Source organism: Perca fluviatilis, chromosome 1 (assembly GCF_010015445.1).
Source record: "Perca fluviatilis chromosome 1, GENO_Pfluv_1.0, whole genome shotgun sequence".
NCBI classification, from domain to species: Eukaryota; Metazoa; Chordata; class Actinopteri; order Perciformes; family Percidae; genus Perca; species Perca fluviatilis.
The window spans coordinates 43398441-43420199 of record NC_053112.1 but is presented as its reverse complement, the minus strand read 5'-3'; the positions used below and the strand labels follow the sequence as shown (position 1 = coordinate 43420199).

The window sequence follows — 21759 nt, the reverse complement described above, 5'->3', positions numbered from 1 at the left end:
CAGTTAATATAACATTATACATATGACAGAAGATACAGACAAATTCGTCAGCTGTATGGGCGGAGTTAGCAATGGCTTTCAGCTTGTGTATCCTTGCTTATAGCTCCTTAGAGATCCTCGCTCTTTGGGGCAGGAATAAAAGCTTTATGACAGCCTTCACTAAGGCGGACCAGAACGACTTCCGGTTCAGCTGTTCCTCACCATCTTTTACTGTAATTGTTGGTTTATGGATAGAAAAGTGCATATGCCCTGAGTTTCATGACCGAACAAACAAACAAACCAGCAGACAAGGCACTACCTAACAGGGCTGTCACAATGTTGATGAATGCTTCAAATGTCTGTCTTCATATTATGTGATATCATCACCCTTTAAAAAAATAAAATAAAATCCTTGGCAGTTTCGTCAATATAAATACATGTAGACAGCAGGTTAATCTAACAAGGGCATAAATTAATGATAAAATAATAATCGGTCCCTGAGGCTTATAGCATCATTATGTCACGACCGAAAAACGCTCAAAAACAATCCTACGCAGCCACTGGTAGTGGGCGGGTTAGGGTTTTTTAATACCTGCATTAATAACTTACTTGATTTGTCACTTTTTGACCCCCCCCCCCGCCCGAACCCATGATATTTTCTAGTAAGCTTACCCAAATCCTTCAACCCGCAGATCACTGACAGTGTAACACTGGAACTTCATTTTACAAATAGTATAACTACTAATAATATTAATGTAGCCTAATCTTGATCTGCAACTATGCAGAAATACAGGGTTTAAACAGAATGACTAGACATGCAAAAAATAATAATAATAATAATACATTTCATTTATAGGTTCCTTTCTGGACAATCAAGGTCACCTTAAGCCTGGTTCACACGGGACGATTTTAAAATTGTCGGCCAATTTTCCAATCCTGAGAGACCCCACACATGGTGATAAAAAATCACTGGTCTAACAGTTTTGGTTGTACAGTGTGTGGTGCGCAGCACACGGCAAAATCAACACATCACACACGAACCAATTTGACTCCCGAGCATTCCCAGGTCAGACGGGAAATCTCGCAAAATCCCTCGAGATCAAACGTGACTTCAGAGTAAACAATCATTGCGGACGAAGAGGATGCAGTGGCGATAGTTTGTATTGTGTTTTTAACCGAAAAGAAACGTTATCAAAAGAAAAGGCGATGGTCAAAGAAGACAACGCGAGCATGGACTATACTTGCTACATCATGATATGGAGGTGATTTGTTTTTTTCTCATAGAAATGTCGTTAGGTATTACACAGATTAATAAACGTTCATATATTCATTTCCATTTACTCTGGTGGACTGCAGTTGTGGATGTAGTTATGCCCATCGACTTTATTTATTTTACACAGGCTGCGTGCTCGTTTGTCCCCGGGGGACACCACACACGAGGAGAAATCGGGCCAAATAAATCCAACATGTTGGATATCCCCAATTTGAGATCGGAGCGGTCCCGACGTCCTTCCGAGCAGACGAGAGCAGTCTTAACACACCACACACGGCAGGAATATCTGATCAGATTATTTTACGATAATCGGGGCATCCTTAAGATTGTCGGGAGGGGTGAATCGGGGCTAAAATCGGCCTAATTATCCTGCCGTCTGTACCAGGCTTTACAAGACAATAAAATAGTAATAATAGTAAAAACAAACCGAACATTACTAAGTACAGATGAGTGTGGAAAAAAAAAATGTGTTTTTCAAACGGGTTTTGAAAAGGGAAAGCGGGTTAATGTCTGGAAGGGAATTCCAGAGGCGAGGGGCTGAGATGCTGAAGGCTATAAACCCCATGGTGGTCAAACGGGCAGGAGGTGTAGTGAGGTGAATAGATTAAGAGCTCCTGAGAGTACGGGACGGTGTGTTGATATGAAGGTCAGTGAGATACAGACGAGCGAGGAAAAAAAGTTGCACAGCATTCCAATGTTGATGTACATTTGAATGTCAACGTTATGAATGAAGCTTTGAACGATTCGGTACAGCCCTATCTGTCACCTTTTTATAAACACGCTACTGAGATTGTGAAATCACCCTTGAGACAATTTGTCATAGTTATAAGCCAAAAAACATCTGTCTCTAGAACTATACGTAAAATCGCAGCACAGATGATTCATCGGCATCAGATAAACAACCACTCTTGTCTGCCTTCTCTCCTCTTCCAGATGACGACTGGCAGGAGGAACACAAACGCCTCGCTCAGCTCGATGAGAGGGACGGGTTAGGACTGGGGTTAGGAGGAGAGATGGGAGGAGAATCAAATTCCGGAGGAGCTGAGGACTCATCCTCCACCCATCTTCCTTCCTCTACGGGCCATCTCCCCCAACCATCTTCCATCCCTTCACTCAAATTCTCCTCGTCTTCCTCTGGACCCCCTCCACCAGGTCAGTGATGTAATTAGAGGAATGCTGTAGTACTATAGTGACAGTGGATAGACGGGAAAGGGGGGATGACATGCAGCAAAGGGCCGTAGGTCGGATTTAAACACGTACCCCTTACAAAGGACTCAGCCTACATGGGGTGCACACTGTACTGGGTGAGATAGAGGTCCGTTCCCCCCTCCCAGCAACGAAATCTGACTCGACTCGGGAATCCTGTTCATTTCTCTGTGAGATTGCAGTATTCCTTACTTTACTGGTGATTTTCAGGTTTTCGGATGGTTTGTATTACTTCATTAACTTTTTAGAGTTTAAAATCAGGTTTGGCAAGAGGCCAAATTGATTGGATAACTGAACAGTATTGCTGGTCACATTTTTTTCTTGACTAGTTGTTTTAAGATATAATATTTTGAGCAATAATATACCTGGAAAGAAATGCACCTGTTTGGAAAATCCAAAGTAAATCTGTCTTTTTAGATGTGGAGGATCGAGGAGGGGAAGGCGACTTGGCGGAGTCCCTGGCCAGACTCATCCTGGAAGCTGACCCGGCCATTGCTGGGGTCGGGGCAGCTGAGAGACCTGGTCCATCCCCCAGCTCTTCAGGATCCAGCCTGTCTGCTCTGCAGGGCCTAGACCTACCCAGAGTCCTGCCCTCCATCCTGCATCCCACTCAACCACACCAGCATCCCCATCACCTGCAGCACCAGCTGCCTCCTGGGCCCTCTACCTCAGGTGAGAATTACTGCAATAATTATTTTTCTATTAGTGTTATCAGTTACCGATTAGAAAGCCAACTTAATCATCGTCCATTACCAACCTTCTCACGTAACTAATGATGATGTGAAAATTGACGTGAGTATTTTCCAAGTTAGTAGGAGGCTTTTATCTGCATTCTAATTACATTACATTAGTATACAGTTCAGGTGCATATTAAGTGGTTTGGGTGCCTTCTGTAAGTTATTTCGGGGTACAATGGTTCTGGAAAAGGCTGCATGCAGCAATGTAGGAGCCCAAGCAATCGACCTGTTTTCAACGGTCATGTTTTGAATGGGATCTGCACTAGTTACTTGAGAAAAATCAATAACAACGAAGCATTCAAATACAGATTTGGACGCCAATTACCTCTAATTTTCACTTAAATTGTTGCCCATTCAAAGATTCCTCACACTCAGTGAATACAACAATTCCAGTGTTTCCTCTATGTTGATTTGACTGTGGCGGCCCCCCACGGCAAAGTTTCTGTCCCCCACGATATCAGAAATAGGTCTGCATTGTTAGAGTGCATGTTGGAGAATAGTCACTTGGAAGAAAAAGGGAGAAAGGAAAAAGAGACGCTGTCCGGATGATATGCCAGTTGAGATCGTGTGTGTACATCCTTGAGAACTGTAAGTCGTATAACTTATGTTGTCAGTTCATTTAAGCCTGGTGTTGCAAATTTAAATTAAGTTATGGTGACTTTCGTTGTTTGTGTTCTTCACCTGCTAGCTCAATTGCATGGCTGTTGATTCGATATAATAGCGATTGCTCAACGCCCTTGCTCACGTTTGTATTTTAGGTGCATTATGTACATGCTGAGTTAGTTACACTGCATTAAGATAATGTAATTAATAGTGGGTTTATTGTTGTTTGCTACATCATGCTTAGCCTATATGTCAAGATCAAAGTTGGCCTATATAATAACTCAAAAAATACGGGGTGTTTGGACCTGCCCCCACTGCTAAAAAAAAATCCTAAAGGAAACACTGAATTCACCATAGGCTGGGCTAGTGCTGTTTGAAGTGCGCCTGACTGAAGCCGGAAGAAACCAGAGGTTTAATTGCACTTTAGAATATAGTTTATTAACATATAAAATAAAATAAAATAAAACATGCCTTTACAATATTCAGCACAATGTTTTTGTTTTTTTGCATGATTACACATTCACATTATCAGATGCTCCACTGGTCAACAGCAGTAGTGCCCTCTACTGGCAAAAGAAAATATAGCCTTGCTTTCCTTGTACAGTCATCTTACAATTACGTTTTCCTTGTTTATGTCTGCAAAATCAACAAATGCAAACTAAGTGAATAGTCAGTTTTGGTAACATTACTTTTTATTTTGTGAAGGACCTAAAACTTCTTAAAAGCATGTGTAAAGTGTCTTTCGCTATACATTAAGAAATATTTTTAATCCTTTTTTTAAAATATTTTTCATATGGGGCAATGGCCGCAAAAGACGACACGGTTGATTGTTGTTTTCGTATAGCAGCTACAACACAGCTAATGCTAGTGCTGTTAACAGCAGTCGATCTAACAGTACTACTTTTAACTTGCAGGCTGTGTGTGTGGACATGAGCCTGAGTCTGCATTTTTATACTCTGTGTGGTCGCTAAATGGTACCTGTTCAGGTGATCCTGTCCTGCTTGCCACCAACTGCCAGCATATTTTGCAGACCGGCTCAATCTGCTCCTCGTCGCTTTTGTGAATGTCCACCATCACTTTTGTTGCCCTCGGCTCCACATTCACCATCAAAGACTTTTCCCGCGTCCGTATGTGTTTCCCCCTAACGTTACCTGAACCAAACCATATCTCTAACTATAATTATGGATGGGGCGCTGCATATTTTAACAGCAATGAAACACTAAACACAGGAGGGGGAACACACTTCCACACAACACTGGCAAGAGACAAACGTTCACAATAGGAAGTGGGCGTGTCTGGCAATCCGAAAAGCCAGACGCTGGCAGTTGTGTTATCGGGTAAATCGACCTGAATTTTATTGTGATCCCATTTTGAGATTGTTTTATCGCCCAGCCCTAATTCACCATGCTTTGTGTTCAGTCTTAACAGTGCAGTGGTGTCATTGTTAAGCCAAGAATAAATATTTTGTTTTGTCACAATGTGATTAATGTTACATTGCTACAAATTTACCTTCAGACACACTACTACAGACACTGCTTTGTGACAGTGTGGTTTACCCTGCTGTATTTGCCCTGTTTAATTTAAATATCTACTACTCCAGGTCTTCCTCCTGGCCCTTCTCCCTCGTCTTTGCTCAGCTACCAACAGCAGCAACACTTGCTGCGCAGAGGGACTGCTCCTATGGCCCAGGTTAGTTTTTTAACTGACTCTGTGTATTATTCTATAGTATTTTGTTAAAGCCATATTTATTCCCTATATATTTATATTCCCGGATTGTGCAAAGGGACAATTTAACGAGAAGCAACTTGCTATTATGTTTATTTAAACTTTTTTTTTCAGGACCTTTTTTTTTTTCTCATAATCTCTAGATGAACTCTCACAGTATCTGGGAGAACAGTATGGGGTTTGGGCCGGTCAGTGTCACCCCCGGACTGGTTACACACATGGAGGTAGGGGACACTCCCTCTTCTCCTTCTTCAAAACACTGGGTATCCATATCTAGTTGAACAGCTTATCCTTAGGTTGCTTAAAAATTGTATAGGGCATAACTTAAAACGGATTCAAAATTACCCTAATAGGACATTTTACACATTACACTAACAAAGTTAATAAATGAAGTTGAAAATGCTACTCTCCTCTGCATTGCTAAATTATTGCATAATGGCCACCATCTAAATCCATGTACCTGTAATTGTAATATGATGGGGATGTACAAAATACCCTGCAATTGTAATACAGTATGATGGAGATGTACAAAATAACCCCCAACAATTGTTTAAGATTAACAGGGAGTACAGATTCCTGCAACCATTTTTTTCATTAAAGCCCCTGCAACTCGGCCAATTTTGGCATCCGTAGTCACAAAAAGCTGTTGATATTAATTTATATTAAGTAATTTATGGTCCAAAAAAAAAAAAAACTTAATCCCATTTTGAAATATTACTAAACTTTTCTTTTCAATATGTTCATCACGATGTGTATCAACTGAATATAGACAACAAATATTTCTCCTAATCTTTGTACATGATGAAAGGGCTTGACTAAGCTGTTGATTCATCATCTGTATTTTTCTAATAGGTTATTCACCCTCTTCTTCCTCTTCAGGATAGTCCACTAATGTCTATAATCAAGGAGGTGGGCCTTCCTAAACGACCTCCTCAAAGCAGGAATGATGAAGGACGGGATTTGTCAGAAAGGGTCCCACCTCCACGCTCTTCTTCCCCTGTGATTGGCTCCCCTCCGGTGAGGGCAGTGCCTATTGGGACCCCACCCAAACAGCCTATGAGCCATGCCCTGAATCATCAGGTGAATAACAGACAACTGTTCTTGTCATTCTACTGTGCTTCTTTACTGATTTGTATATTTTTTCACCATCATACCCCCCTTTTCACGATTGTTAAGTTGGTCGGTAATGGTGTTTTTCCATTGGCACTTTTTAAACCATAGATTGTATTAAAGCTGACACAAATGCTTTGAAGCTTCGCTCGTTGCCATGATAATCAACGTCAAAATCAATATTTAAATGCTTTGTTCTTTTCCTTTTTATACATATAAATGCTAAATGATACATACATGTGGCATTACCACAGAAATCCAGTAGCCCATGAAATAAGGAATAGTAATCCCACATTATTTAGTTATGCATCAAAATTTAATTATAACGAGTTCTCATCAAAATTAATTATAACTAGTTCTCAGACTAGGCACTGTTTGGGGTGTGTTTGTAGGGGCGGTGGTGCATGTGTGTTGGCCTAGGTGTGGCGCTGTCCCGGCTACTGAAATTGATTGACAGACAGACAGACAGACAGACAGACAGATGGAAAAACATGTCACGGCCTGCCTCACTTCATCCTGGCGCCTTGCCTGTATAGGAGTTAAATTGCTGCTGATGAAAACCCAACATTTCCTGATGTTGCTGCTTCATAATAATAGCTTTTAACTAACAAACTAATGTGACTTTTTTCGTGAAGAAATTATAGGAACAAAAGTTTTGAAATTTTTTTTAAATGTCATTGACTCAACAAGCAGATTACATTTAAAGACACACCTTTAAGCAGTAGCCCTGTTGTAATGGAGATGTAAATCCCTGCTGTGCTGTCTGAAGCGCAGTCAAGCCAAGCCAGCACTGCTCAAAAAAGCCCCCCATTGTTTTTGCTGTATGCCAATTTGGAATGCCATTTGTCCTAGTAGAAGCCAAATGTTTTTAAATACACTTGATGGACCACCTACCACAGTCTTTCTTTTATACTACCGCAGGATGTCCTAGTCAGACATGTTCCAAGTTTAAACATGTAGGCTTAACCGATAAAATATATTCAGTAGCAGTCATTTATTTGAAGTTTTTAATAGTCAAAGAGATTTATGTATCATATCATCATAGTACGACTAGCAGTCTTATTAGTTGTAGTAGTTACCATGCATCATATTGTGATATTACTTAACATGTAGTTTGCTTTGTTTCTGTTAACCCTGTGTGTGTGTGTGTGTGTGTGTGTGTGTGTGTGTGTGTGTGTGTGTGTGTGTGTGTGTGTGTGTGTGTGTGTGTGTGTGTGTGTGTGTGTGTGTGTGTGTGTGTGTGTGTGTGTGTGTGTGTGTGTAGATCCACCACCCCACGGCGGTTCATGTGAGAGCCCCAGTCCAACACAGATACCCTCCTCCTTTTCCTGAGCGTGTGTCACCCAACACCCTACTCAATATAGCTGTGAGTTTTTCCTCTCCTCCATCCTTCCCTCTGGTTTTTAAGCTTTGTATGAACATTAAATCAAAGAGCATCAGTGTTTCCTCTACCATTGTTTTGGGGGGGCGGCACTCCCTCCCAACCCCCCCCCCCACCCCGAAAGAACATTTTATATATTAATAATAGGCCCCTCCTCCTAGGGGGCATCCCTAGGGTTCCTTTTAAGTTTAATGGCACAATACAAGTCAATTAATATAATATATTTAATATAATATAATTTGTGTTTCTGTGATTTCCTCCGTGAATAGCTTAAACATAGGGTCTGCAAACCTGTTTTATTATTAACACATAAGGTTTGTCTCTGTATTTAAGGAGATGTCCTAATTTGCTGTCTGTTTTGCAGTCCAACAAATGTTATATACTTAATACGGACAACGTTTCTAAAATGGTAAATTGCGCTTATCGCATCATGGTCAAAGCTTTTCATGGCGTTCATGTTGTGATGGGATATAAAGCTTTTTTAAATTTTATATTAGTTGCTGCTCATCTAAGTCTTGGCAAGAAAGTAACAATTTTCATATTTCATTTTTATTTTAAGAAATAAAGACGAGAGAGACAAACCAGCTTTCATTTTCATTACTCCAGAGTATGAAGTTTCTATGTGCTGTTTTTGTTCAGAACTCTCCGCTGTGTCGCGGTCCGTTCCCTCCTGGAGTTGGTCCTGTCCTGTCACAGATTCAACGGGCTCAGCTGCTCAACTCTCAGGTTGGTACAGCAGATGGTCTTTTTAGATTGCTGCAGAAACACATAACTTGCAACTCTGGTCATAGGTAATATCTTGAAAATAAGATAGTCTAACTGTAATGAAGCTTTCAGAAATGTGGTTGCTACCAAAGTAATAACGCTCATGTGGCATATTGCGTATGCGGGATCTCACACACACATACACACATACACACACACACACACACACACACACACACACACACACACACACACACTCACAAGTCAGGAAACTGCTTCACTTATAAATGAAATGAATCATTCTCACTAGGTAATCTCCTCTTCCTCCCCCTCCTCTCTTCCCAGGTGGCTGGTTTTCCTCATGGTGGTCCAGCGCCTCCTTTGTTACCAGGTGGTGGTTTTAGGCCATTCTTTGGGGGCCCTCCTCCTCCACTTGGTCATAGAATGGGTCCGCCACCCCCTCATGGCCCCCCCAACCACACGCCACCTATCCGACACAACACCACACACCTTCACCCCCAGCACCGCCGCATGCTCACCCAACGCATGCAGAACCGGGGAGGGTAAGCAAGTGTGTATGTTTGTGTACATATGAACAATGAGTTTCTAAGAGCTGCAAGGTTACACAGTACTGTGGTCCGGGATCACTAATGTCTAGTTCACACTACAGGACTTAAGCCATGAGTTTTTACTTGCCAGTTTTTGGAGCTCCCTGACAAAAGCCCTAGATTAGACGCAAATCGGCGTTGGCTCAATGCTCGCAAATCGGCGCTCAAGCACTTTGTATGTACTGTTCAAAGAAGCAAGCCAAGGAGGCTTGCTGATGCCTAGAAGACGCATTCCAGATATTTAGCAGGCTATATATCTTGACCTATTGGGGTGTCTGCTGGCTACAGCCAATGAGAGCAAAAGAAATGAAGTGTTTCCCACACAGACTAATTTGTGGCGGTGCGCCATACAATCGACACCGGCCGCATTTTGTTATTCATTTTTATTTTTTTTACGCTATTTAAAACATGCAGTGTATTTGTTCAGCAGCATTTCCTTTCCCTGCTCTCCTCCGTCTCTCTGTCGCTCACGCGACTTTCGCACACACACACACACACACACACACACAGCCCCTCCCCTCCGTGCACACAGCGTCTGTCTCCATCAAAACGAGAGAAGACGGCTGGTGAAATTCACACGTTCATGAAAGGTTGGTATCTCGTGGACACCTTTACACAATCTCACATTAAAAAGTCAAAAACTGAGGAGGACACGCAGTTGGATGCTGTCCTTTCTCTCCCTGACCCTGTCTTTCACTGGTTGAAGCCTGAAAATAATTAATAACATAACTAATCACACTGGTCGGATACCTCCGGTTCAGGCTGGTCCTTATCCTCAACATGTGCCTTTTTCAGTCGTGGAAAATACTTTTCAATACTGATCTGGATTAGGCCTGTCACGATAGTCAATAAATCAATTAATCGCACGATAAAAAAAATGAGCTCGATAATTTTTCCGGCCGCGATAATTTCCATTTGCATGCTTGTTTGTTTTTCTCGTCTCTCTCTACCAAAGAGACTAGAGGACCACTCTCAGTTCCTTAGCGTAACGAGGAGTGAACCCTCTTGTCAGTCGCGTGGTCTTTGTGGGGGCGGGACTCCTGGCGGAGAGAAAGACAGAGACAGAAAACGCTAGTTGAGAGTTGGGGCAGGGTTTCCTGCAGCACTTTGCAGTTAAGGCGCCGTCAAAAAACTAAAAAGTATATGAGCGATATCAACCGTGTTACTCTGCGTCCCGTTTTCTCCATTTCATTTCAAACCACACAGCTGACAACCTGTAGGTGGAGGCGGTGGAGACACACCTGCAGAGGAGCAGAAGCCGCACCTTCGCCAAAATGAAGACTGAAAAACAATTTTGGTACAAACATTTACTCGCCCTGTGGCAGATAGATACAATTTATTAATTATATATTATTTAAATTTAATATTTAGTGTTAAATAATTGTAAAATGTAGTACAGAGTCTGTAGTCTATCGCACAAACACTCGAGGAATGCAGCAAACTTTTGACAGCCAGCAGGCTATGAATTGCCTGGGAGAACACACACTAAAGGAGATCAAAGACATATTGTGGATATTTAAAATGTCTTCCAGTTCCAGTGTTAAATATTCTTTAGAAATAAAAGTGTATTGATCTTTGAAAAAGTGTACCTGCATTATTATGCCATTATCATTAGATGTAAATTGGTCTCTTAACGACAATGTTATCGTTTATCGCAATAATTTCTGGGACAATTTATCGTCCAGCAAAATTTGTTATCGTGACAGGCCTAATCTGGATTGAAGCAGCAAACATTCAGTGTAAGAGTAAAAAATTACATAACATTATTTATAATACGTTTATTTGATTCACATCTGCTATAGTTTTTTTAACCTCGACAACCCAACTGCATTTTACCACAAACTTGCGACTAGTTAACTTTCTAAAGCAGGTGCAGTCGCTTGTTTGCTAAGAGTCGGGTCGGTGATTGTGTAAAGGTGTTCACGAGATAGATGCCAACCTTTCATGAACGTGTGAATTTCGCCATCAGTCTTCTCTCCTTGATGGAGACAGACGCTGTGTGCACGGTGGGCTCGATGGTGTTTTAAGCGCACCGTCACACAATAGTCTATGTGTGGGAAACACTGCGACCAGTGTAATTAGTTATGTTATTAATCAACCGTGTCGTCTTTTGGGTGCCATTTTCAAAACTGGTCCAGATCCCTCAAGGACCTCAGGCACAACAATATCCACCACTAGGTGGTGCTATAGCAGAGATAAGTGTTTGGCCTTATAACTCCCAAACCGTACATCACACATTAAAATACACATTTCCACGCATTCCCTGATTTCAGCTGAATCTCAATTAGAAAACCTTACATCCACGTGTTCTTTGAATCGAGCTGAATCTGATGATATAGGCCACGGCCATTTATGCTATGAATGTTTTTCACAATATCGCGCAATGTGCATAACCAACTTTTTTATTTTTTTAATTATGGATACTTTCTCCTTCGGATAAAACTTGCGCAATAGCTACGCTCATCTCATCCGTGGAAGCTGCCATGTTGTTTAGACTAAGTCGCTTCTCATTGCGTCACACCTAAACCCACCTCAAAACCAAAGCTGATTGGTCGGTCGTTTGGCTCCAAATTTTCTCTATCTCAAGATGCCAGACTGATCTGCGAGTGGAAAACTGGAGCTTGCGAGATCAGGACGGTCTCACGAGTAGGGTTGGGTACTTTTTACAGTCAAACTGGGAAAACAACAAATACAGTGGGATTAAGAAGGCTAGTCTAAACCTAACTGCTACAGGGCTCTACAGTGTAGTGTAATACAAGGATAACCAGAGCTTTTCACATCTTGACTTTTGCAGACCAGAGTAGCTGGAGATATTAGCTGAAGCCTAAAAGTATTGCCAGCCAAGAATATTCTGAGTAGTGCACAGGAGGAAGAGAAGGAGGGAAATGAAGAAGGAGAAGGCAGTAAACGGGAGAGACCAGGCGGGTCAGAGCAGGAGAAGACCACAGAAGAAGATGCAGAAATAAGTGAAAGAAAAAAGCGAAAGGAAGAATTGACTGTGAGGGATGAAGAGGAGGTTGCAGATTCAGAGAGAGGGACAGAGGCAGAGAGTGATCAGAAGGAGGCAGATGAAGATGACAGGGAGGAAGAGGCCTGCAGTTACCCCTGGACCATATGGTTTGTTTTTATTCTCCCTTTATAAATTGCAGTACAGTAGCATAACATGTCATGTCACTCAGTAAAATTACATGTTTTCAGTTTTTGGCTATTTCCATTCGGTTGTATATGTTATAGGGTTAGATATGTAAAGATTTACATGTATACATATATTATCTAATGATATTTTACAGTTTCTCTATCATAGCAGTTGTTTGACCTTTTGTTTGATCATATTTACTGATAAGACACATTCACAGGCTCTCGGTTCATGCTCTTTTTTTTTTTTTTTTTTTTTTCCTGTGGAGTACACTACCAACAATTCCTGTCTGGAAGGCACAAGGACTCTGGGGAAGAAGCTAAGTTAGGAGCATTCATTAATGGGACATGAATGCACACAGAAAGGAGAGATAGGATCTCTTTTCCTAGTTCTTGTCAGTACACATGCTGCTGCATTCTGGATCAATTGGAGAGTCTGGAGAGGAATAACAATAGTCCAGCCTCAAAGTAACAAATGCATGAACTAGTTTTTCTGCATTGTTTTGTTGAAGTTTGTTTTATGTGGCACTAAAGGATATATCCTGATTAAAGATAACACCTTATTGTGGTGGAAATTGTAAGTCATACAGGTTTATATGTCCTTAACATTCAAAGCCCTAAAGGATTTTTGACAACCTCTGGTCCGTCTGGTTTTATTTTCTAAGAAAGCTTGTAAAACATCAACCCTGTTGTCCACGGTCAATCTATGAACACCTTTTTTTTTTTATATATATATATATATTTGTGCTGCAGTGAGGTCACTTGAATGTTAAAGGTTGTAGGACCTTAAAGACAAATAAAATGGAACATGAATCTCACAGATATGTATTGATATCACACACAGCAACAAAAGCTAAGCCAATCTCCTGTCTAAAACACTTCTCATATGTCTTGGGAGTCAAACTGTGAAGAAATAAACATTATACTGTAACTTATACAGTTGACAAAATATCTACATAAAAAAAAAAAAAGTCCAGACGCTTTTGCCCTCATGACATTCAGCTATGTCAATACTCAAAATAATAATGTCATATTTATTGATATCACACACAGCAATGCTTCACAAGCATTTGTGTAGTTCTCCTATATATTTGGAGTCATTCAGTGCAAAAATAAACATAATGAACATTATAACTCTTATAAAGGACAAACTATTTACATTTCTTTAAAAAAGGCCCAAATGTATACCAAAACTCAAAACAGTGAGGTCATTCTTCTCTGTAGAACGGTTTAGAACGGTAATAGATGATCTTTGGTCACATCTTACTATTCTGACTGAGTGATCTCTCCTCACAATAAACAATCTTTGTTCTCCCTCGGATGCCTTATAGAGAGCCGAAGTCACGCCCCTTCCGGTGGACCTCATGGGACCTTAACTCAGAAAAAATATGAACAGTAGTGAACGGGGAGAAGCAAATTATTTTTTGATCCCGTTTGAATTGAGCCATGGATTACAAATATGTTCGTCAATTTAAAAGAATTTTTCAACCGAAAAAAAGTCTGTTAGCCGTAGGATTGTCATATGACCACTTAGTTTTGTGTGAAACCGCTTCGTGAACTACATCTCCCGTCTCACACAATCTACCTCACCTAGCTTGATGCTTGGTTTGCTCGCTAGCTTAGCTCTGTTAAACAACACATGTAACGTTAACTTTACTGCTGTGTTTTATCCAGTGAAGTGTTTTCAGCAGATAAGCAAAAGAACAAGCGAGATCCTCTGCTCATTTGAGTAACGTTACATCCCCGGTACGATACACTCTGTAGCTTCAGCGAGACTTCATCCATGAAGTGTGTAGTCTTTCTAATTACGTATTTTCACAGTCTTATACTTCAACAGTTTAACAATAAACTGAGACTTTCTTCGGTTGAAAAATAATGTTTGAAATTGACGAACATCATATTTGTAATCCATGGCTCAATTTAAACGGGATCAAAAAATAAATCTCTCCATTGACTCTCGTTCATATTTTTTCCGAATTAAGGTCCCATGGACCGGAAGTAGAAGGGCGTGACTTCGTCTCTCTATATGGGCGTAATGTGTGACAGACCTGCCTTCCATTGGTTGACAAAACCTCAACAAGCTCTCACAAAGCATCAAGCCAGCAACAACCGAAAAATTTATAACTTATGGAGATCAAGTGGATAAATCTTGAATGTAAGAGTTTTATTGCTCAAGGACCCTAAAAAAAAAGGCACAAGTTCCAGGCTGGATAGAAAACCTCAAAAAATACAAAGATACCACCTTGACGGCCAGAGTGTTAGCTTTTAGCTGCAAAAAGAACGGTATGTCTTTAGCTCTTATTGCTATAAAATGATTAAAATATGAATAAGAGATGCAGTTTTTCCTCATATACGATATTCTCGGTCTCTTAATGTAAGTATCCAGATGCACATTTTGTAGTGCAACTTTTGAATGTTTTAGTTTCACCATCAATAACATCTACCGTCGCATAATTACGTCATAGCCAAGTGCAGTCGGATTCGCATGTGCCACGGTTGTCTTTTCCTGAGTCCTTATGAATTCTCCTTTACATGTTTCCTTGGCATCCGTCCGTTAACGTTTTCCATCGAGGTTGAGGAAAAGTCGTTAGAAAAAATACATAAAGGGTCATGTTTTTGACTATTTAACCGCAGCCCATGTCATCTTTGTCTTTTTAACCTCCCGTTAGGGACCGTGGCAGGACTGGATTGGACCGGCGCAGCAGGGACCCCTATAGTAACCTTATGACTCAAAAAGAGAAGGAATGGGTAACCAAGATCCAGATGATGCAGCTGCAAAGTACTGACCCTTACCTGGATGACTACTACTATCAGGTTGGTTTTTATATACATTGGCTTCAGCAAGTATTCAGACCTCCACACTGTTTTCACACTTTGTATTGTAGATGTAATTTTAAATGGCTAAAATTTCCATTTTTTTTTTTTAGAAATGTATTAAAAATAAAAAAAATTAAATGTCTACATAAGTATTCCGAGCTTTTGCTGTGGCACTCCAAATTGTGGTCAGGTGTAGCCTTTGTGCAAAGTGAATTGTTTGGACATAATGCATATGTGTATGTAGATCCAGCAATTCACCTGCATATCGGGACTAAAACCAAGCAACAAAGTCCAAGGAACTCTCTGTAGACCTCTGCGATAAAATTGTGGCATGGCATAGATCACGGCAGACGTATAAAACCATTTTAAAAACTTTTGAGTGTTTCCAGGAGCACAGTCGCCTCAATAATTGTGAAATGAAAGTTTGGAACCACCAGGACTCTTCTTCTTCAAGGAGGTCTCGGTATGCTTGTTTGGCCTGCTTTTGGTGCTTATCTGAGTGTGATTGTTGCATCCACACCTGCCCAAACGAACCGCACCAAGGGGGGGGGGGGAGCAAACTTCAGCCAAACTAAATGTGAAAGTATGAAAGTCCCCTTACATTGGCAGGGCCATGGTCAGTTAGTGTGATTTGTTTCTGTAACTGGAGATCAGTAAGATTCATAATTATGTTTAAAGGGGTGATAGAATGATTATATAGGGTATTTCCTTACCAAATTCACTTCTGAGACTTTTTTTTTATGCGAGAAATCAACTATATAAAGCTGAAATATGGGCCGTTTTTACGAAAATGGATGGCTAATTGCAAATTTGGTAAAACTGTGTGTCGGAGTTCAGCTGCCTGTGTTGCTGCCTCGCCGCCCGGCCTGCTGTGAGCTCGATTGAGCTCCGGCAGCCCACAGCACCTTATACCCGCGCAAAGTCACCGTTTGGGCTAATGGACTAGCTACCAAACGCCGCTGCCCTGACAGAGCTCCAGGGCCTGCATCTCCTCTCTTCCTGCTAGCTAAATGGCCCGTGTGTGAGAGTGAGAGCACGGTCAGCGACCTTGTTACACCAGCAATCTCTTACCACATGTTACACACATGTCATGCCACTTAGCTATACAACATATACCTAAATGTCTTATAAAGCTAACAACGGTGTCCGATTTCAAGTTAATGAATATTTGTAATTCATTCGTTAGCTGCGACTGTCCCTTCAATCCTATGTGTACAGATTGTGGCTAGTTAGCTTCATTTTTGGTCGTAATTCGAGTATATTTACAGTTTGAATTTCGTCACGCCACTTATACAACATCTAACTAAATGTTTTATAAAGCTAACAACGGTGTCCGATTTCAAGTTAATGAATATTTGTGAGCTGTAAGGGTTTCGTTAGCTGCGACTGTCCCTTCAATCTGTGTGTACAGATTGCGGCTAGTTAGCTTCATTTTTGGTCGTAATTCGAGTATATTTACAGTTTGAATTTCGTCACGCCACTTATACAACATCTAACTAAATGTTTTATAAAGCTAACAACGGTGTACGATTTCAAGTTAATGAATATTTGTGAGCTGTAACCGTACTGCCGCCGACTTGAGCTTCTAAAGATACCGGAAGTCATTCATTTTCAATGGAAGCTGGCTTCTCTCAGCTGCAAGGAGCGTCAAATCGTTTCGGAAGCGCTTTGGCTAGCGTCCAGAGCGTCAATCAGAAAGTTGAACTTTGGTCAACTTTATGGTAATGGCCTATGACCCGGTTCAGCGGCAAGCAGCGGCAAACGGCAGCAACCAATCGGAATATAGACGTCCTTCGTGCTGGCTGATCCCAGAGAAACATACGATGTAAACTTTTGTTCCTACCAAGACATTAGTTCCATGAAAATGGAGGAAAATCTTATAATCGCCGTTGCTGGGTTCCCCTATCATTTATGATATGACATTGTTTGTGTATAGGGACCAGTTAACGTTACCTGCCGGTCACATGGTCTCTAAACAGTCTGCTCACGGTGAAGTCCTGCACGGATCAACAGTTGGCAGCTGCTCGCTCTGCCTGCATTCTGCTGCGGTTCAGCGGCTAACTAGCGAGCTAACTGCTAACAGACACCACCGCGACCAACAATGTATCATTATATATAATCATTATATATGCAATTTATAAAAGGTTTCTAGTGTCAATGGATTGGCCGTGCAGTGGCTGCTTGTGCTTTTTCTTCAATCGTGTGTTGAACATGATCGAAGAATGCTGCTACGTCAGAGCGGCCAAAGCGTCAATAAGCTTCCCCGTACTTTTTGACAAGCGTCCTCGACAGGGCGGCCAGAGCTTCTTTGCAGCTCAAGTCGGCGGCGGTGTGTACGTACAGTAAGGGTTTCGTTAGCTGAGACTGTCCCTTCAATCCTATGTGTACAGATTGCGGCTAGTTAGCTTCATTTTTGGTCGTAATTCGAGTATATTTACGGTTTGAATTTCGTCACGCCACTTATACAACATCTAACTAAATGTTTTATTAAGCTAACAACGGTGTCCGATTTCAAGTTAATAAATTTTTTGTGAATTCCAGAGGAATTCTAAGAGGAGGCTAGCTAGCTCTCCTTTGATGGAGCTCCATCCAGCCGCAAGCTCTATCAATGAGACTCACGGACAAGCGGCGTTTATTTCCCCAATCGTTTGTTTAAATAACTCAACACATTATAATTACACACATTAAAAGAGTAACTGGAACCTGTGGTAAGTCTTATATTTTAGATTCTTCAAAGTAGCCACCCTTTGCTTTTTTGATAACTTTGCAAACCCTTGGTGTTCTCTCAATGAGCTTCATGAGGTAGTCACCTGAAATGGTTTTCACTTCACAGGTGTGCTTTGTCAGGGTTAATTAGTGGAATTTTTCCCCTTATTAATAAAAAAGCAAAGGGTGGATACTTTGAAGAATCTAAAATATAAGACATGTTTTCAGTTATTTCACACTTTTTTGTTAAGTACATAATTCCATATGTGTTCATTCATAGTTTTGATGCCTTCAGTGAGAATCTACAATGTAAATAGTCATGAAAATAAAAAGCAAACGCATTGAATGAGAAGGTGTGTCCAAACTTTTGGCCTGTACTGTATTTACATAGGCTACACAACTGACGTGGGCGTGACCGTTTTACAGGGTAAAATCGGTTTTGCATTCTATCACCCCTTTAATATGTATGTTTACACCAGGCCTGTTCTGCAGTGCTTTGTTCTCTTTTTAAGTTTATATATATATATATATATATATATATATATATATATATATATATATATATATATATATATATATATATATATATATATATATATATATATAAGGGGCTTTACTCGACATTCAGAACAAGCAGAGGATGAAGTCACACTCCCACTGTGTCTGTCGTAATCTGAGCTACTCTGTTCTTTGTTTTTATAGCGGGGCCCAGCCATTCATGCACGATAGTGTATAAGGCTGAATCTCATTTCTCATCTTACCCCTTACCCCTACCCCTTCGTCTTACCCCTAGCTCTTGTCCCTCGAAACCAAGGGGTAGGGGGTGAAAACCTACCCCTATGAAATGAGATGCCACTTGGTTACATCTGTCAAAGTCTGTTTGCAATAAATATTTCTATACACAATGCATGGTGTGTTGTGTATATATGTTTCAGTTATCACTGTTTTGAATGTCATTGATGTTCAGAAACACTTTCTTTGTTAACAAAAATCTCTATTTCCTAAAAAGTAAACATAACTTACATGTCACACACATAAAAAAGGCACTCAAATGTATAAAACTAAAAAAGACACTCAGGACCACAAACAAACAAAAAACTAGCTACAGCTATTCTGAAATTCCAGACCCCAGTCTGATGCCTGTTGGCCAGTAACCTTTCCCTCCAACCCCATTTCTTTCATTAGTGTCCTGTATCATAACCAACAACAATGTACAGGTACATGAACAGGAATGAATTACAAATGATTACTGCTCGTTTTCAGCCCGAAAGTGGCGTCCCTGTGTGATACAGGACGGTATATGTAAAGCATGTGTCTCAAAAGCAAGTAGTGTTATGCACTGATCATACCTGTCAAGTATCCCGTTTTGGCCGGGAAAGTCCCGTATTTTACCCTTCTTTCCCGCCGTCCTCCCGTATTAGTATTTTCCCGTAAATCTCCCGTATTTTAACCTGCGTTATTAAAAAATAATACCCCGGGTCCGAGCGGAGTAAAAAAAAAAAAAAATTCCCAATCTGAGCTCTGTCACTAGCCTCGCGATAACTGCCACCTGCAGTAGCCTACTACAGGTACTGTAGATGGCAGTTGTCGCGAGTTTAGTGTGTGAGGTCAGATAATGAGTGACAACGCAGGGAAAAAAAAAAAAAAACAGACGGATGATGGACGCTTCGACAGAGACGGTGCACTGCCAAAACTTATGAAGGCTTTACTATGCATTCCCCATAGCAATGCAAGTTGAGAAAGGGTGTTTAGCATGGTATGAAAGATTGTTACAGAGAATAGGATGACGTTAGACAACAGAACTGTTTGCGCTCTACTCTTGTGTAAACCACTCTGTAAACCACTCTGGCCCAGCCCACAAATACACTCCTTCCAAAACAATCTTAAAGAATGCAAAGTCTGCAACAAATTTATACAATAACTCACTAAAAGAGTAAAGAAAAGTTATGTGAAATGAAAAGAAAAACTGTAAAAGAAAAGCAATATGAAATGAAAAGAATGTGTGGAATGAAAATAAAATGTAAAGACAAGCAATGATATAAATTGTAAATGTTTTCAGCATTCTGCATCAAGTGGTGATTTTAGCTTTCTTGTACACCTGTCTTAAAATGTAAGGGATACTGGAGCTTGGTTGGGGTGGTGGGACTGCTTGCGGTGGGCGCCGAAAAATTTCCCTTATTTTCAAATCCAAAACTTGACAGGTATGGCACTGATATGAAATGAAATTCGCTGCTAATGGAGTTTAGTTAACACTGTAGACATGCATGGAGTCCATTCACCGCAGAGAAATGCGGGACTGTTGTGCAAATCAGCAATGTAACGTTAGCGTTAGCATAGCAAGCTAGCGATTTTTAAAAACGTTTCGGTTACAAATATAGTAGCAAAAATATAATTACAGGACTGTGTAGAGCACAAAACAAGACTTTCGTAATTTTTTTAATTAATTCTTTAAGCCGAAAATACTTGCATTTATGGATCTCTGGTCGACCTGGCAGCCATTGTTCCTTGTTGCGCAACGTATCTTGATACCCCTGGTTGGCCAAGTAAGCGTGCGTCCTTGCTTGGTTTCAAGGGGTATCTAGCCCTTCCCCTTAGCCCTACCCAGTGCTTAATTTGTAAAGTGGGAGGTCCCGGAGCGCAAAGAGGGGGTGGATCCGGTGACTCAAAACAGGGGAGGTAACTGAACAAAAAAATGACACTGCCTACGTAGCTTCTCTGACTAAAGAAACCTAAACAATGCTGTGTGTACATCAGGGCAATGTTTATTTTTATTTTAGAACACGCACTGCATCGGTGTGAAATGTAAAAAAAAGAAAAGCAGCAATTATCCATCAGACTATTAAATTAACAAAAAAAAACACTGTGGTCTGCACATTCTTGATCGGCAGAAACGTTTTTTGCTTGTTTGGGATCCGACTGGCCAGTGTATTTGAAAAAGTTAAGCAAACTTGGTTGTCTTTTTGACATTTTTCCCTTGACTGAAACGAATCTATAACGGCAATCTCAAGCAGCACAAGCGCTTGTGTCACTTGAAGTGCAGCGCCGCACTATTGAAGTGCCTCCCCTCCCTCCGTCCCTCTGCCCCCTCCGTCTTACCCTGAAAATTCACCTCAAAACGCATCGAAAATGCAAACACAAGATTTTTGTGGAACTTCAATGGGGAATAAAGACTAACAAGACCGATAACAACATTGAACACTACACAAACAGTAGTTTTATTTTTTTAATTTAGGCGATTCATTTTTCCTGGTGACACAGGAGGTGCCGGATCCAATAAAAAAGGTTCCGGATTCAACGTCGGAGGTGCCGGAACATGTTCCGGCGTGTTCCGGCTCAAATTAAGCCCTGGCCCTACCCTTAGATCAAAATGAGTATTGGGACAGCCCTTACTCTCACGTGAACGTGCAAAAGGAAGGGGGAAGGGGAAGGGGTAAGACAGAGAAATGAGACGCAGCCTAAGTCACCAACCATTAGGGTATAAGTTGAATTTCATTAAATAAACCACCAAATGTAAACAGTATTTTTTTTTTTTTTCAAAAAATAAACTCTAAATGCACTGTTTCAAATTTTTATGCACAACAGAGTTTCAAACATTTTATAGGTTGTAAAGAACTGAAAATGGTCATTTGTTGAATTTGCAGCATTAGGAGGTCATATTTACTGAAATCAAAATCTATTTCAATCAAACACTTCTTAACAGGTTAACATGTTAACACAGGGCTCCAGACTAACTTTTTGCCTTGGTTGCACTGGTGCGCCTAACTTTTTTATTTA

General features: G+C 40.8%; 1 protein-coding gene across 1 annotated transcript in view; it reads left to right on the top strand.

Moving 5' to 3' along the window:
• patl1 (PAT1 homolog 1, processing body mRNA decay factor) overlaps positions 1-21759 on the top strand; it is a 58144-nt gene that overhangs the window by 23854 nt on the left and 12531 nt on the right. The window contains exons 3-11 of the mRNA XM_039801515.1: positions 2186-2404; positions 2876-3130; positions 5399-5487; positions 5667-5747; positions 6403-6603; positions 7898-7999; positions 8654-8740; positions 9065-9282; positions 15132-15276. Of these exons, the coding sequence (XP_039657449.1) occupies positions 2186-2404; positions 2876-3130; positions 5399-5487; positions 5667-5747; positions 6403-6603; positions 7898-7999; positions 8654-8740; positions 9065-9282; positions 15132-15276 (1397 nt within the window). The remainder of the gene's footprint in view (positions 1-2185; positions 2405-2875; positions 3131-5398; positions 5488-5666; positions 5748-6402; positions 6604-7897; positions 8000-8653; positions 8741-9064; positions 9283-15131; positions 15277-21759) is intronic.